Below are 15672 nucleotides of genomic sequence, written 5' to 3' on the forward strand. Positions count from 1 at the left end.
CAACAAGTTTCAGCGTGTGAACAATTCAATGAAAAACATCATCGTTATGGACTTCCAGAGCTGAAGGCCCACTCGTGTACCCTTGATGAGAGCGTGGCACAAAGTTTTACACCTTGCCTGGGCCCATCAACTGCGACATTGGACTGTTGATGACTGGAAACATGTTACCTGGTCAGACGAGTCTCGTTTCAGATTGTATCAAGCGGATGGACGTGTACGGGTATGGAGACAATATCATGAATCCATGGACCCTGCATGACAGCAGAGGACTGTTCAAGCTGCTGGAGGCTCTGTAATGGTGTGGGGCATGTGTAGTTGGAGTGATATGGTACCCCTGATATGTCTAGATATGACTCTGACAGGTGACATGTATGTAAGCATCCTGTCTGATCACCTACATCCATTCAAGTCCATTGTGCATTCTGATGGACTTGGAAAATTCCAGCAGGACAATGCAACATCCCACACATCCAGAATTGCAACAGAGTGACTCCAGGAAACTCTTCTAAGTTTAAACACTTCTGCTGGCTACCAAACTCCCCAGACATGAACATCATTGAGCATATTTGGGATGCCTTGCAACATGCTGTTCAGAAGAGATCTCCACCCCCCTGATACTCTTGGAGATTTATGGAAAGCCCTGCAGAATTCATGGTGTCAATTCCCTCCAGCACTTCTTCAGACATTAGTCCATGCCCCATCGTGTTGTGGCACTTCTTCGCGCTCATGGGGGCCCTACACAATATCAGACAGGTGTACCAGTTTCTTTGGCTCTTCAGTGTAAATGATCTAATAGAAAGCGTTGGAAGTTCTTTAAATCTGTTTGCAGATGATGTGGTTGTGTATAAGAAGGGAAGAACACCAGAAGACAGTTACTATTTGCAGGAGGGCCAAAAAAAGGCTCTGGCAGTTGACCCTGAACGTAAATAAATGTAACATATTGCTCACACATAGGAAAAGTAATCCATTGCTATACAGCTACACTATTGATGACGAATTGCTGGGAACAGGAACTGCTGTTAAATATCCAGGAGTATCTATCCAGAGCAACAGTAAGTGGAATGACCACATAAAACAAATAGTAGGAAAATCAGATGCCAGACTAGGAAGAATGTTAGAGAAATGTATCTCATCCATGAAAGAAGTGGCTTACAAGGCACTTGTTGGCCGATTCTTGAGTGGTGTTGTTCAGTATGAGACCCCTGCCAGACAGGACTGGTTGGGCGGGGGGAGGGGGGACCAATAAAGATTGGCTTATGTCATCGTGAGATCATTCAGTTTGTGTGAGAGCGTTACAGAGATGCACAACAAACCCCATTGCCAGATGTTACAAGAGAGGTGTGATGCATCACACAGAGATTTACTACTGAAATTTTGAGAGTACTTTCCGGGAAGAGTCAGGCAACATATTACTTACTCCTGCATATTTCTCGGCAAAATGAAAAATTCCAAGAAATTGGAGCTAATACAGGGGCTCACCAACAATCGTTCTTTCTGTGCACCATTCACAAATGGAACAGGGAGGGAGAGATTTGTTTGAAGTACCCTCCACCACACACTGTTGGGTGACTTATGGAATACTGATGTAGATGTAGCACCATACCAGCATGTGCATTTTGACTAAGAAGTTGTATTTTATTTCTTAATATGTTTCAAATGAATGCTGTGGGATTTATATGAACCGTTGCTTCACAGAATATACATTGGTACAAATAGCTGGATTGTCATGAGTATTGATGATACTGGTAAACTGTTAATTGATCAGACCAATTTTTTGTATTAGTAAAGGTATAACTGTTAATGAAATCTGCATTTTCCATGGCAGTATTTTGAATTATTTATTTCTTGAAACTTCCTGGCAGATTAAAACTGTGTGCTGGACCGAGACTCGAAATCGGGACCTTTGCCTTTCGTGGGCAAGTGCTCTACCATCTGAACTACCCAAGCACGACTCATGATCCGTCATCACAGCTCTGCAATATCCTTTCTTCCAGGAGTGCTAGTTCTGCAAGGTTCGCAGAAGAGCTTCTGTGAAGTTTGGAAGGTAGGAGACGAGGTACTGGCAGAATTGAAGCTGTGATGAAGGGTCGTGAGTCGTGCTTGGGTAGCTCAGATGGTAGAGCACTTGCCCATCAAAGGCAAAGGTTCCGAGTTCGAGTTTTGGTCCGGAACACAGTTTTAATCTGCCAGGAAGTTTCATATCAGCACACACTCTGCTGCAGAGTGAAAATCTCATTCTATTTATTTCTTGTTTGTACACATACAGAAAGATGTTGACAGTCTTTGGTGGGTTTTCCATTAGTATTTCACACACACAGCATTGTGTCTGGCTGAAGATATTTTTTTCCTGCATTATTTGCATCCCTTTCTCATCTTTCTTTTCCACGTCCCCTTCCATCTCCTCCTCCTACTACTACTACTACTACTACTACTATAGCTGTTGCTGCTACCACCACCACCACCACCACCACCAGCACCACCACCACCACCACCACCACTTGCTAGTACTAGCCCTCTTTGTCTTGCTCTTCCCTCTTTTCACATTCCGTGTACAGTTGTTGTGGCAGATTAATGATTTTCTGAATGCTTCTGTATAAACCCCAGTCTCTGTAATTTTATCACTATGAAATCTTTGTGGACATAACAACCTTTTACACAAGAAGTAGATGCAAATCTTTTCCAGAATGCTACTGGATTTTAATAAGCATATCTCTAAAGCTGTTGGACTTACTATTGTAACCATACACACCCACAAATAATTATGCATGTAGAAGAAAATTCACTTGAATGACAAAACAGTTTTGAAGTTCCATACAAAGTCAAAGTGCAATGCCAGGCCGAATCTAATTACATAAAGAGAGTCCTGAGAGCAGAGTCAAGTGAGTGTGTGAACAAACCATAACAGAACAAGAATGAGTGTTCTCTGCTTTGGGATTACATCAGATAACTTGTTACTCCCTCTCTCGAGGTGGTGCTGTGGGCACTGACCTCAATGTAAAGCTGCCTTTGCTGTTTTACTGTTCTGTTGCCTGGCGGATGGACCTGAGCCACCTGGCATGGATCCTGGTGAATGGAATCATAATGATGTGAGCCGGCGCCTTGTGTTCCATTATGGTGGTGGCTCGTGAAGTGCTGGTAAGACATAAGTGGTAACATGAGGTTCTACCACAATCCTCTTCCCTTGGTGGGGTGACTGTGAGATGATGCAATCGTGGTGTCCCTCTCCACAACACAGATTCTGCCACTTGGCACCCAGCAAAGCAACACCCTTCTCCTGGGCACTGTCGAGAAGCGCCCTCAGTCAGGCAGAAGCTGTCCGTTGGCAGCCACCAAGAGCAGGACTGAAAATTGTGCTGGTGGTGATGGTTCCACCGCAGGTGGATGCCCACGAGTTTAACCCAAGCCGCTTGGGAATGCTGGACCTGGATCCTTGGGGATGTCTGGAAACTCAGGGGCAGGAACCAGAAGTGGCTGATACGGCACCTGCTGACAATCTGGTGTCATTGTTTGCCATTGAACCTCACCCAGACCTGGCTCCTGACACGTGTGCGTAGGGTTGGAATTAACATTGGAGGAGGGTGACGTTGGCAAGCTCAAGAGATGCGTGAGGACAACGGAGGCTGGTCCCCCAACCGTTGGGGGGAGTTGACTGCAATGGTGGGCCACCAGCCTGTTCACCATCTGCAGTGTGAAGATTCTCTGACCCTACTGGCTGTGGATGACTGCCAGAATCCACTGCTCGTTATGATAAAAAATGTGAGCCCAAACAGAGGCTCATGGCATGTATTGCGGCAACGCAAGTGCCCAGAGAGGGTGTATGACAGGCATCAGGTGGTTCAGCACCATGCACGGCTGGCACCCATGTAACAGTTCTGCCAGGCTCTTCTTGCCAGTCATTCTGGAGCTGTAAGTACTGAGATGATGTGTGATCGTGCCTTCCACCATGGTGTCTCCTATGAACTCCTATATCTATCTCTTGACAGTCCATATGTGGCATTCTGCGTCCCTGTTTGACAGAGGATAGGAAGGGGGTAGTCTGATGTGGTGGATACCATGTTACGCACAAAAATGTTGAAGTCTGTGAAGTAAACTGTGGACCATTGTTTGTCACCAGGTGCAGGGTAGGCCTTCCATAGTGGAGATCGTGGTGAAGGCCCACACCGTTGATTCTGCTCTTGTGGAAAGGCACTTTCTAATGTGTAGAAACCAAATGTAGGCAGCTGTGACAGACAACCAATAAGTGTCCAGAAATGGGCCTGCAAAATCTAGGTGGACGTGCTCATGTCTCTGTGAAGCCTCTGGCTATGGTGATTAACTTTGCCCTGTGGTGGTGTGTTGACCTGCACATTTAGGACAGGCAGCAATTAAATGTTCAATCTCTGTTCTGTGGCCAGTAGACGTGTTGGCAAACATACCAGAACGACCAGTTGCAGCCCAGCAAGTTCTGCTGACAACAAAATGACACCATCGACGAGGGTCAGTGCATGGTAAGAATACTATTCTCTTTCGCTAAAGAGAGTAACATTTGTTATGGCAGATCATAGAAGAAAATATTAATATAGCATTAACTTCAGGAGTGTCTATGGAAAGTGAAGTATCCTGAACTTTCAACACTTCTACAAGAAACACATGACCATGTAGTTCATCCTCTGTATATAAGAATATAATTAATTCAACACAAATGGTCTTTGCTGACCTTCGAAAGAAAGAAGTAATCAACATTGTAACTCTTTCCTAACAGGAAAATATGTTCAAAAATAAATGCAATTACTTGGAACAACAGAAGGAAGGCTTTCACATTCAGAGTTTGTTCTCTACTAAAGTGCGCGTCATTTATGACGGTGGCCGAGTTTAGGTTCGTTCTGCGCATCTGACATCACAAAACACAGTCAGGCAATGAACAGAGAACAACGTTGCCAGAACTCAACTGCAGTACAGAGCACGGACAACAGTTTTAGAAACGTTCAGTCATAAATAAAGTAATTGAACAAAAGCAATGTCTTGATAGCAGACTTTTTTTTAATAGAAAGTTTGGAAAAAGCATTATTTATACCAATTGCTTCATATTCTATTAATTAATTAAACCAAACAAGCAATAAGCCTCCTAATTCAGGTGATAGCAAGGAAAGGTGTTTGTATCATTTTCACTAACCACTTTTTCGCAATAAAGAACAGCGGTAATTGTTTATTTCCTATTGTACTTCGACGAAACGTGAGTAATTCATAGTCATACCAACAGTTTTTGTCAGTATTTTGCATGTATTTTTAAGTCCTCCAGGAGTAGTGTTGAATGATGAGCTGCGTTAGCGTAACGGTTAAAGTGTATGGGTGCTAAGTGAAAGGTTCTGAGTTCAAACCTGGTTCGGTGCTTAATATTTTCTTTACTTTAAAACAATATCGAAGTGTCTTACTTCATGAATTTTATTCGTTTGAATGTAATTTTTTGAAATTTCTAGTGGCAACTAAAATCGACCATACGGAAAGTATACGCTATGGACTTTTACTTCTGCAAACTCTTCAAAATTTCGTGCAGTAGTTTACTACATGAAATGCTGCACAATAACTGCGTTGAATATCGAAACAAAATTAAGTCATTTATGGGGGGAAGGTATCAGTCATGAAGATGTGTAAAAATCAAATATTTGGGCCAAATAGTTTTTGTGAAATTGAATGATAAAGTGTGTCAAACCAGTCGAAAAACCATGTGTCTGCACAGGCGAGCAGTGTGATGATGCAAAATGGCGCACACCGCGGAATGCGGGGAGCGAAAGGGTTAATGCGGCCGTGGTAGTTTTACTTCATAAACTGCGCTCTCCCCCCCTGAACATAAGTTTGCGAACTATACTATGGCGCTGCTTCTCTTGGTGTGTACAGCTGGCAACGCAGCAATCTGCCGCGTCTGGGTAGGCATGCGCGAATCGCCAAGATAAAAGAATTGAACTATAGTTGATTATCAAATGTTGAAGTCCTTGCTATCTTTGAGCAGAGCACATTGGAACAGATTAACACTTACGTTATGGTGTGTACGAGTTCACAGTTTCTACAGTCTCACCAAGTAAGTTTGATTGAATACCAGCAGGCCCTTGAGCAGGTTCTGAGGTTCCTTGGTGGTGATCGCAGTGTGCGGTCGTCGGTTCTGGATCTAAAATAGACTTCCCCCCTTGGCTGGCTGTGTCATAACTGCCATATTGTTGTGGACGATCCTAAATACGTGCACGGCACAGGTACACTTCTTCCTGATTGGCTGCCCATGACATTGGTGGATGCAGCAGAAGGTTCGTGGCTCTTGGTGGTTTATATGCTCGGTGTACACGAAGGTCCTCTGCACGTCGCATGGTGTCCGTTGTCGTGTAGTTGGAAGGGCTAAGCTGGTCACCAATTTGATGGTGGCATGTTGCCGTGTAGTGTCGGCATGTGATGGCTTTTACGGAATGACAAAGAGTTTCCAGACTAGTCTCATTTATAAATGATAATAATGCTCACATAATATTAAGGACAGGAAGCTGGCTTAAGCCAGATGTAAATAGCAGTGAAACTCTAAGTTTAAATTGGAATGTATATTGCAAACTTTGGTTGAACACCAGAGGCTTACATGTGTTTATAACTGCAAAACATGAGAATATTTAGTGAATTTAGTATGGCTTTGGAAAGTGAAGTAAGTGTTAAATAAGATCAAACATTGTAGTCAGATGCTTTTATAGCCTTCCCTGCCTCAAGAACAGTTCTGGTAGAACATCTGAAAAAATTCACAAATTTTATTGTTTGTTGCATAGTATGAGGTGGAGATCCCAACTTAGCCACTATAGACTGAGAGACTGAAGTGATTTGAGGTGGGCAATAGCAACATAGTATCATGTAAAATTGTTCTAAATGCCTTATCGAAAAATTATGTTGAGCAGTTAATCAGAGAATTGACATGTGAAGACACTATATTAAATCTCCTGACCACCATCAGGCCTGAACATATAGAGTCTGTTATCTTAGAACAGGGAATTGGTGGTTATAAGGTCACCATGAGAGACAGATGCAGATTTCAGAGTGGTCAATGTGAAAAATTCATCTCTAGGACCAAAAATGTTGAACATCAATGGACAAAGTTTGAGAGTATTGTACAGTACATCTTAGGCAGGTATATGCTGAGCAAATTGTGAGGGATCGCAAAGATCTGGTGTGGTTCAACAGCCAAAAACCTGGTGTGGTTTAACAGCTGTGTTAGCAAGCTTCTATGAAAGCATAGTGTGTCACCACAAATTTAAATGTATCCATAACCTCACAGACAAACAAGAACTGAATGAAATTAATGTAAGGAAATACTTGTTCAAGCATTCAATGAATTCAAAAGTAAAATTCTGTCTGTTGACTTAACAGAAAATCCTAAGAAGTTATGGTCTTACATTAAATCAGTGAACAGATCAAAGCCAGGCACTTTGTCACCACAGTGGCACTGAAACAGAGAATGACATAGAAGAGACTGAAATACTGCCTTTTTCCAAAACTTTTCACAGAGGAAGATCACACTGTAGTTCCTCCTCCAAATTGTCACACAAATGACAAAATGACGGAAATTGACATAAGAGGCCAAGGGATAGAAAAGAAACTGTAATCGCTCATCAGTGGAAAGACTACTGGATTTGATTAGATACTGATATGATTTTGCATAAGTAAGCAAAAGAACTTGCTCCTAATATAACAGTAGTAGGTTGCTGGAGGAGCAAAGCGTCCCTAGTGATTGGAAAGCAGTGCAGGTCATTCTTGTTTTCAAGAAAGGTAATTGAACAGGTGCACAAAACATCAGTCTGTTGTTATAGAATTTTGGATCATGTTTTGCACTCAAGTATTATGAAATTTCTGAAGACTGAAGATCTCCTGTAGGAATCAACATGGGCTCCAAAAGCGATGATCATGTGAAATCCAGCCCACTTTGTTTGTTCGTAAGACCCAGAAAGTAGTGGATAACATTGCTTAAGTTGATGCCATAGTCGTTGACTTCTGGAAGGCATTCAATACAGTACTGCACTGCTGCCTGATGAATGGAAAGAGAGGGTATGGAATATCATACCAGTATGTAGATTCAAGTGTCATGCCACAGACAGTGTTGCAAATGTTTTCTTTATTCAGTTTCCTAAAACCAAACAAGAGAGTGATACAGAAATTTCACATGGGACAGTAGTGAGAACTGAACCCAAATAAGTACTTGTGCACTATCATGTACACCATGGGATCAATTGACATTAACTGCATATGGCAGCTGTCCAGCCAACAGCTTTATTGGTTAACTTAAGTGCTAATTAACTCAGAAACTGCACAGTGTATCATATTTTTTTCTTAAGTTATTTCTGTGGAAAACCTACGCAGCAACAACCGTGCAGGCTTTTCAGTCTAACTTTGGAAGTCCCGTCAGACTACTAGCAGATGATACTGTTATACATGGTGAAGTCCAACAGTGGAAAATTGCAATGAAATGCAGAAGACCCGCAGAGTATCCGATGCTTGATGCTGAATTGACAGTTAACCCTCAATATAAACAAATGTAATGTATTGTGCATAAATTGGCAGAAATATACATGATTATATGCTTACACAATTATAAAACAACCTCCGGAAGCAGTCATACCCATAAAATGTCAAGACTTATGCATACAGAGGTATTTAAAAGTGTAACAGTCACATAAAACTAATTACAAGTAAGGCAGATGCCAGACTGAGATTCATTGGAAGAATACTCAGGAAGTGTGGTCCATCAGCAAAGGAAGTAGCTTGTAAAACACTCATTCAACCAACGTTTGAATATTGCTTGTCAGTCTAGGATCCATACCAGATAGGACTGATAGAGGAAATGGAGAAGATCCAAAGAAGAGCCTTTCATTACACATTCTTGTGGTAAGTGCGAAAGCCCCATGGAGATGCTCAGCAAATTCCAATGGCAGATGCTGCAACAAAGGCATTCTGCATCACTATATGGTTTCTTTTTGTGTGTGACCCAAAAATGGCTACATGTCCTGTGGACAATGAATATACATCCCTTTTTTCTTTCCACTTCATTGCCAAGAAAATTCCTTTGTCTGTATGGAATTTCACCCTTCTTTAATTTAGCTGTAACCAAATCTTTATGCGTCAACTTTCTGGTTTTATTTACAGTCCCTACAGCACCAGTAGCTTCACAAGATAACTGCTCAAAGAGTTTTGGATTAGAGTAGAATCCGTCTAAACAAACAGTGTGTTCTTTGTTCAAGCAATTGGTGCTAGACAGCAACCTCATAACAACTGCTGGTGATGAATTGTCATTGTCGTGTTTTTAACACTAAACTTAGACATTTACAATGTAGCCACTCTTAGCTTCAGTGAGCATGTGTAATTCAGTCCATACTTAGTTTATTCTGTATGTAAATATGAAAACTGACATGGCCACTAAATGGCCATATGCCGTCATCAATAGTCAATTTTTACAAAAGGATGATAAGCTTGCATGCATCGCTCTTTCAAATTATTATAGTAAGGACACATTGTGAAACGTAGATGAAGGCCTTCTTCTGCTGGTTTCTTTTGGTCAAGAGTTATAAACGATATGAAGACATCACAATATCTCCGTGAAATGTAAATGATTCATTATATGTGGACAAAAATTACAACTGACCGTTATTAGTGCTCCAGTAATTCGATAATTTTGGCCTACGTGACATGAACATATGAAACACAATGCCCAAGAAGCATCTAGTTTTAGCAAGAGAAACTGGCATCCAGGAACTGTGTACTGAATGGGGTTTTGGGTCATTTTTCCTACACTTTCTTTGAATTGTTTGTGATGTATAGAGATTTGTTTGCGACTTCGGTCATTTTATGTCATCATCAGTTATGAATATACCAAAACAATGAAGCACTGAAGCACTGAATTCTTGCCGCCTACGTCTGTGACAATTAGTCTCTAGTTGTGTTCATGGGTATTACGCTTCAAATACACGTTATTGTACAATCGTATTGGAAATATACCTTCAAACTTACCTGTGTCATCCAAATCATCAACTTCACTATCTAGAACATAGACATTGTCTCCAAAATTCAGTAAGTCGACAATTTCATCATCAGATCAACCATGGGGCACCATTTATTTTACACAGAATACCAATAGTGTGTTATATCTGCAGGCAAACACAGTGACTCGTAACAAACGAAATACTACGGAAACAAGACACACGTTCATGCCATTTATCCATGCAGCTAGTAACTAATAGTATAAACATTGTATATCAATATTCAGAGATTCAGAAACAATGTTCAATACTTTTTAATAACAAAATACACTGGTCTGTAGAACCTTTGGACTTGGCTCTTTTGGAAGGGAGCACATTCTGTAGAATCTACAGCCTTGACACTGAGTGTGTTAAAATTCCGAAATCATATGTTTGTAGAAGAGTCAACCAATATATTGCTACCTCCTATGCACATCTCAAGAAAAAACTAAAAAGGTGTAATTAGAGATAATCAACCTCAAGTGATCGGTTACCAACAATTGTTCTTCCTTGATCCAGTTGCAACTGGAACAGCAAAGTGGAAAAGTGACAGTGGTACACAAAGTACCCTCTGCGATGCACCGTAAGGTGGCTGGCAATGTGTGTGTGTGTGTGTGTGTGTGTGTGTGTGTGTGTGTGTGTGTGTGTGTGTGTGCTGTATCGTGTATATCCTTCATTTTCCTTCTTCACAACTGGGATTTAACATGATAACACTGTTGTCAGATATTGACAGTAACATTGTGATGTTGCCAACCATACAGTGAGTAATGTGTCCTCCATTGAATTGAGAGTAAGCATGTATTGAATAATACCATCTGCCAATCTATCCTACATGGCTATTGCCCAGTTGTCTCGGTGGGTATCACTTTTGTATGGAGAAGAAGGCAACATCATTAAACATGTACACTCTGAGAATACTGAGAGACAAAGAGCCATGCATGAGTATCAGTAACATGGTTATATGGATACATTTCATACATAGTGCTGTGTGGTTATTTGGGATATACTGCTTTTGCATCTGGGTCACTGTTACATTTGGTGTTCAGCTGCTTCATAATGCTACATCTGTTCCACTGATTTTGATATTTGATTTGGCAATCACACTGAAATTGCTATTTACAGTTGTGAATGTATTATTATTTTTGTGTGTTGCCACTATTATTGATTTTGTAACCTGTGAATGCCTCACAAGTATAATTATTTGAGAGTTGGATTGCAGTCTTTGAACCCCAAAGATGTATCATATGTCAAGCACTGGTGGATTCTTAATTTTTCTGTAATAATTAAATCATCACGACCTCAGACACTGTATTGTAACATTATTAATTTAAATGTTGTATGATAATTCTCTTGAAAGTCACATTGTCTAGTTTACGAGTTCTTCTCATTTATTATTTTTTCATTATTCTTCTTCACCTGATACCAGAAAGCAGCCGTTATTTTACGCCACCTTTGTTTTATTTTCTTTTTATACTGCAGTCCAATTAGAATTACTCAACAATTGACATCTTTCACTATTGCAACATCAACTGCTTTTCAGTTAAAGGCGATATGCAGGTACGACGTTTCACTTCACCAGTGCTGAGTGTTACATTTAAGGTGGAGCAGTGTTGGAAGTGGCTACCATCAAGTAAGGCAGGAACGTGAGATTCTCTGTCAACAGCTGATTTAAGTAACCAGTGACTGAATTTCGGCAAATGACATGTTTTGTAGCCCAGTACTTACTCTCGTGTCATGACCTAATCACAACCTCATGATATGCCACGTACCCTGAAAGCAGCAGACAGCAAATTGTAGCAGTAATATTTATCACACTCAATATGTTCACAGTGAATAAAGCTGACCTCTATGAACAACTACCATTTCTGCCCAGAAAACAACATGTAACTTCTTGTTTTAATTGGTTACCTGAAACTTTCCTCACATTGGCTACACAAGCCGACAGGTTACCGATTGATGAGCAGTCTTGATTGGCCCTCAGTTACAGGCTATAGATGACATGTGCCAATTCCAAACAAAAAAAAAAAAAAAAAAAAAAAAAAAAGAAAGAAAACAGTCAAAATATGAGAGCAAATAAAAAGTCAATATGACGGCAGAAATGATTTGACAAAAAATAAAAAATAAAAAACAGCATTTAAGCCAGTTAATCAAGTAGTCAATGTGATAAAGATTTCAAAGTATGTACCCCTTTGTTGTGCACTGTTCTACTTGTGCTGATTTAGGACCAGTTGTATTGATGATCTACTGCCTTCAGAAACTCTGGCTTGATGCAATGTCGTGTGAAGCTTATCTACTGTAGGCTGATCTCTCTGAATATGTGATCCAAATTGCATCTTGGGCAGAAAGTCAGACAAGGAATTGGAAATGAACTGACTTTTTGCTGTGGCAGTGTGGCAACAGTGAACAGGTCATCTGTGAAGTTGAGTGCCCTGATTGGAGGAAGGTAGAGCAATGCATGAAGTGTCAACTGTCCAGTAATTTTAATCAACTCTAGTAGACTTTCACTTTTTTCTGTTCCAGTCTTCACCTTATCCCCTCTTTTTTCTCTATTTATTAGATTCTTATGCAATTTGACTGTTTCTTTAGGGTTTTCATATTATACTCCATAAAATATTATGTTTGTTGACTCATTGGAGACAGCTGGATAATCTTTACAGTCAACTGAAACTTGTTTCACACTTTCCGCCTCCTTTCCTCCTGTTCTCTTCTTAAACCCCCAGGCAAGGGAGTGAAAGACAGTGAACTCAGATTTTATGGGAAGTTGTGTTCAAATCTCTGTCTGGGCATTCTATGATTTAGGGCTTTCAATGTAAAGCTTTCCTCAGCTGAAAGATTGCTTTGAACACCAAACGGTTTTATTAGGCATAACTCTCTTGGAGGCTATACACTATTACCCAGCCATATGTGTGACAATATTTATTTTAGTATGAATTTCTAACCATAGTGGAATTTTAAAGTGTTTTTCATGTGTACAAATCATTGCCCAAGATGAAAGGAACTATAAGTAACAGAGAACACTCCAGGACTGGCTGGGAATTGAATCCAAAACACCTTTGTATTTACAATGTGACACGAGACTGTTTCCTCAAATTACTTTTGTTGGATGCCAGGAAGTTCCCTAACAAGACTATGACTGTTAAGTTCTCCCAGTCTTGTCCAATTTGGCCTCAGGCTAGGGCTATGAAACTCCAGATTTACTATTTTTTTTTTCCTTCATTATCATTGTCATCTAATGATTTTAATTTCAAACCTAATTTTGGAAGTGACTAGTCAGTTGACTGGTGTTTTTCTTTAGCTTCTTATTTTACTATCCTCTGTAGCTCCAAAAGGAGCAGCCTTTTATCCTAAGATTTTATGTTTACTGGAAACTTTATGCAACTGCTTTAAATTCATTTTGTTCTACCATCTCTCCCTGAATCCAAGAAAGAATGCATCATTATCTAAACATCTAGTGCTCTATGAGATGAGTAGGCAGTCTTACAGCTAATTTGAAGTTTGAAATCTCTTCTTACCTTTTGACATCAGGTTAATAGGTAGAACCAAATTTAGTGAACACTTAAACTTCTGTCTTTGTCTGTTAACCAGCATCCAATTTATAAGTAGAAGTTTTTACTTTTCCCTCTTTTATTCATTTACCATGTGCTATGTAAACATTTTTCAGTTTTTATTGGACTTAATTTAGTGTAAAACTATTCTATATAGGCGAATAAAAAGTATTGTTAGAAGTCAAAACATTAATTAGCTTCGTAATGAAAGAATTATTTGCAAAAATGAGAGGAGTTACTGACATAAAAGCAAATTTAAGAAGCTCCTTTCGTTAGGTTTTGACTTCCCATAATTCCATTTTAAGATATATAATACAGTGAGAGATCTTTTATGAAGAAACTATTGCAAAAAATACATATGTGGCGACAGTGTAAACTAAAATTAATTAAAAATCTTCCTTATTAGAAAAGAATTTAATATGGAAGAAATAAAACTTTGTTTTTGTAATTCTGAACATATATCTTCTTTTGTGCTGTTTTAACACAGCTCAAAGAGGATACCAGTTGATAGGGAATATCCTAAGGCATCAAGAAATCGTCAGTTTGGTAATAAAAGAAAGTGTGTGAGGGGGGGGGGAGGTAGGGGTGATTTTAGAGGAAGAACAGAGCTTGAATAGTGTAAACAGGTTCAAATAAATGTAAATCGCAGTAATCATGCACAAATAAAGAGGCTTGCACACAACAGATTAGTGTGGAGAGCTGCATCAAACAATTCTTTGGATTGAAGACCATAACACCATTTGCTCTTTCTCAGTGATAGCACTGGACAGAATTAAGATTAAAAAAGGGACACAAAAACAAGCAAAGGAAGTGTTAAAACTCTTGTAAAAGTAAAATGTTAATCATCAGGGAAAAAGGGACCCACGCAGTAGGTCAATACTAGTCTTAGTAGTATTATGCTCCCCCCCCCCCCCCCAAACCCCCGCCCCCCAACCACCCCCCCACCCCCCTCCCCATTTCTTCAGTGAAGAACCAATCCCTCTTTCCTCAATGAAGAAAGAACACACACAGTCTGAAAGTTAGTGTTACAGTGATCTACTTTAAATGTTCTATCAGGAGCGCTTGTAAATTTGCCGCATTAAGGTAAGGGCTCACTAACTGTTCTGTCTCCTTGTACTTTTAACTTTTCTCCATTGAAGTTTCAAAATTTGATAATAAAGTAATTGTGTTGTTCTTCCTTTTCTATCTCACATAGCCATATAGTGTTATGTAGCTTGTTTTCATTAAAAAAAGGCTAAGCTTAGTACAATTCTATGTTGGCTGATCCTCCTATATCTTTGTGGGACTTCATTTTCTAGTTAAAGAAATATGGAGTGCCTTAAGTACAGACCATGATGATGTGTAAAGAAACAGTGGAAGTAGGTTTGGTCCTCACCACGGTTTTGTTTTGCTTTTTGTTTCAGCTAGGAAGGCGCCCATAGGGGGTGGGCGTGACCGAGGGTCAGACAGTCGGAAGGAACCAGGAGAGACAGCACCCCCAAGTATTCATAGGCCTCCTCACCCACCTCCACTGATTGCTCCAGGTTCTATACCTACACCCACAACTGTGACTTTGCCACCTCCATTACATTCTGTTCCACCTCCTTCTGAATCAGAATTACACAAAGGAGCTCTTCATCTTGGACATTTGCAGCGTCTTCCTTACCCTCCAGGAGCACCACCACCTCCACCAGCACCACCACACCATCCCCGCCTGTCAACTTCTACACCTCCACATCATGTTTTACCACCACCAGTGCCACATTCAGCAGCTACTCCACCTCACCATCATACAGCATCTGCTACTCCACCCTCACATGTCCCAACCCACACACCACCACACCACTACATGTCTAGTCAACATCCACCGCCACACCAGCGTACAAATAGCCTCCCACCATCCCCTCAGCAGTTGCAACAGCAACATCAGCAGCAGCAGCAACCACCAACAGCCCCACTGCCACCAACCTCCTCACAGCAACAGCAGCTGCAAATTCCACATCTGCAACAGCAACAGCAGCCACAGCAGCAGCAGCAGCAACAACAACAACATCAACAGCAGCAGCAACACCAACTCCAACAGCAGCACCAGTCACAACTACCCACCCTGTCACAGCAGCAGCAACAACAACAACCGCCGC

The 15672-nt window shown here is 40.6% G+C and overlaps 1 protein-coding gene across 1 annotated transcript in view; it reads left to right on the top strand.

Moving 5' to 3' along the window:
• The window catches only part of LOC124619947 (genetic suppressor element 1-like), a 345443-nt gene that overhangs the window by 277772 nt on the left and 51999 nt on the right, over positions 1-15672 (top strand). The window contains exon 7 of the mRNA XM_047146610.1: positions 14956-15629. Within this exon, the coding sequence (XP_047002566.1) occupies positions 14956-15629 (674 nt within the window). The remainder of the gene's footprint in view (positions 1-14955; positions 15630-15672) is intronic.

This window comes from Schistocerca americana, chromosome 6 (assembly GCF_021461395.2).
Source record: "Schistocerca americana isolate TAMUIC-IGC-003095 chromosome 6, iqSchAmer2.1, whole genome shotgun sequence".
Taxonomy (NCBI): Eukaryota; Metazoa; Arthropoda; class Insecta; order Orthoptera; family Acrididae; genus Schistocerca; species Schistocerca americana.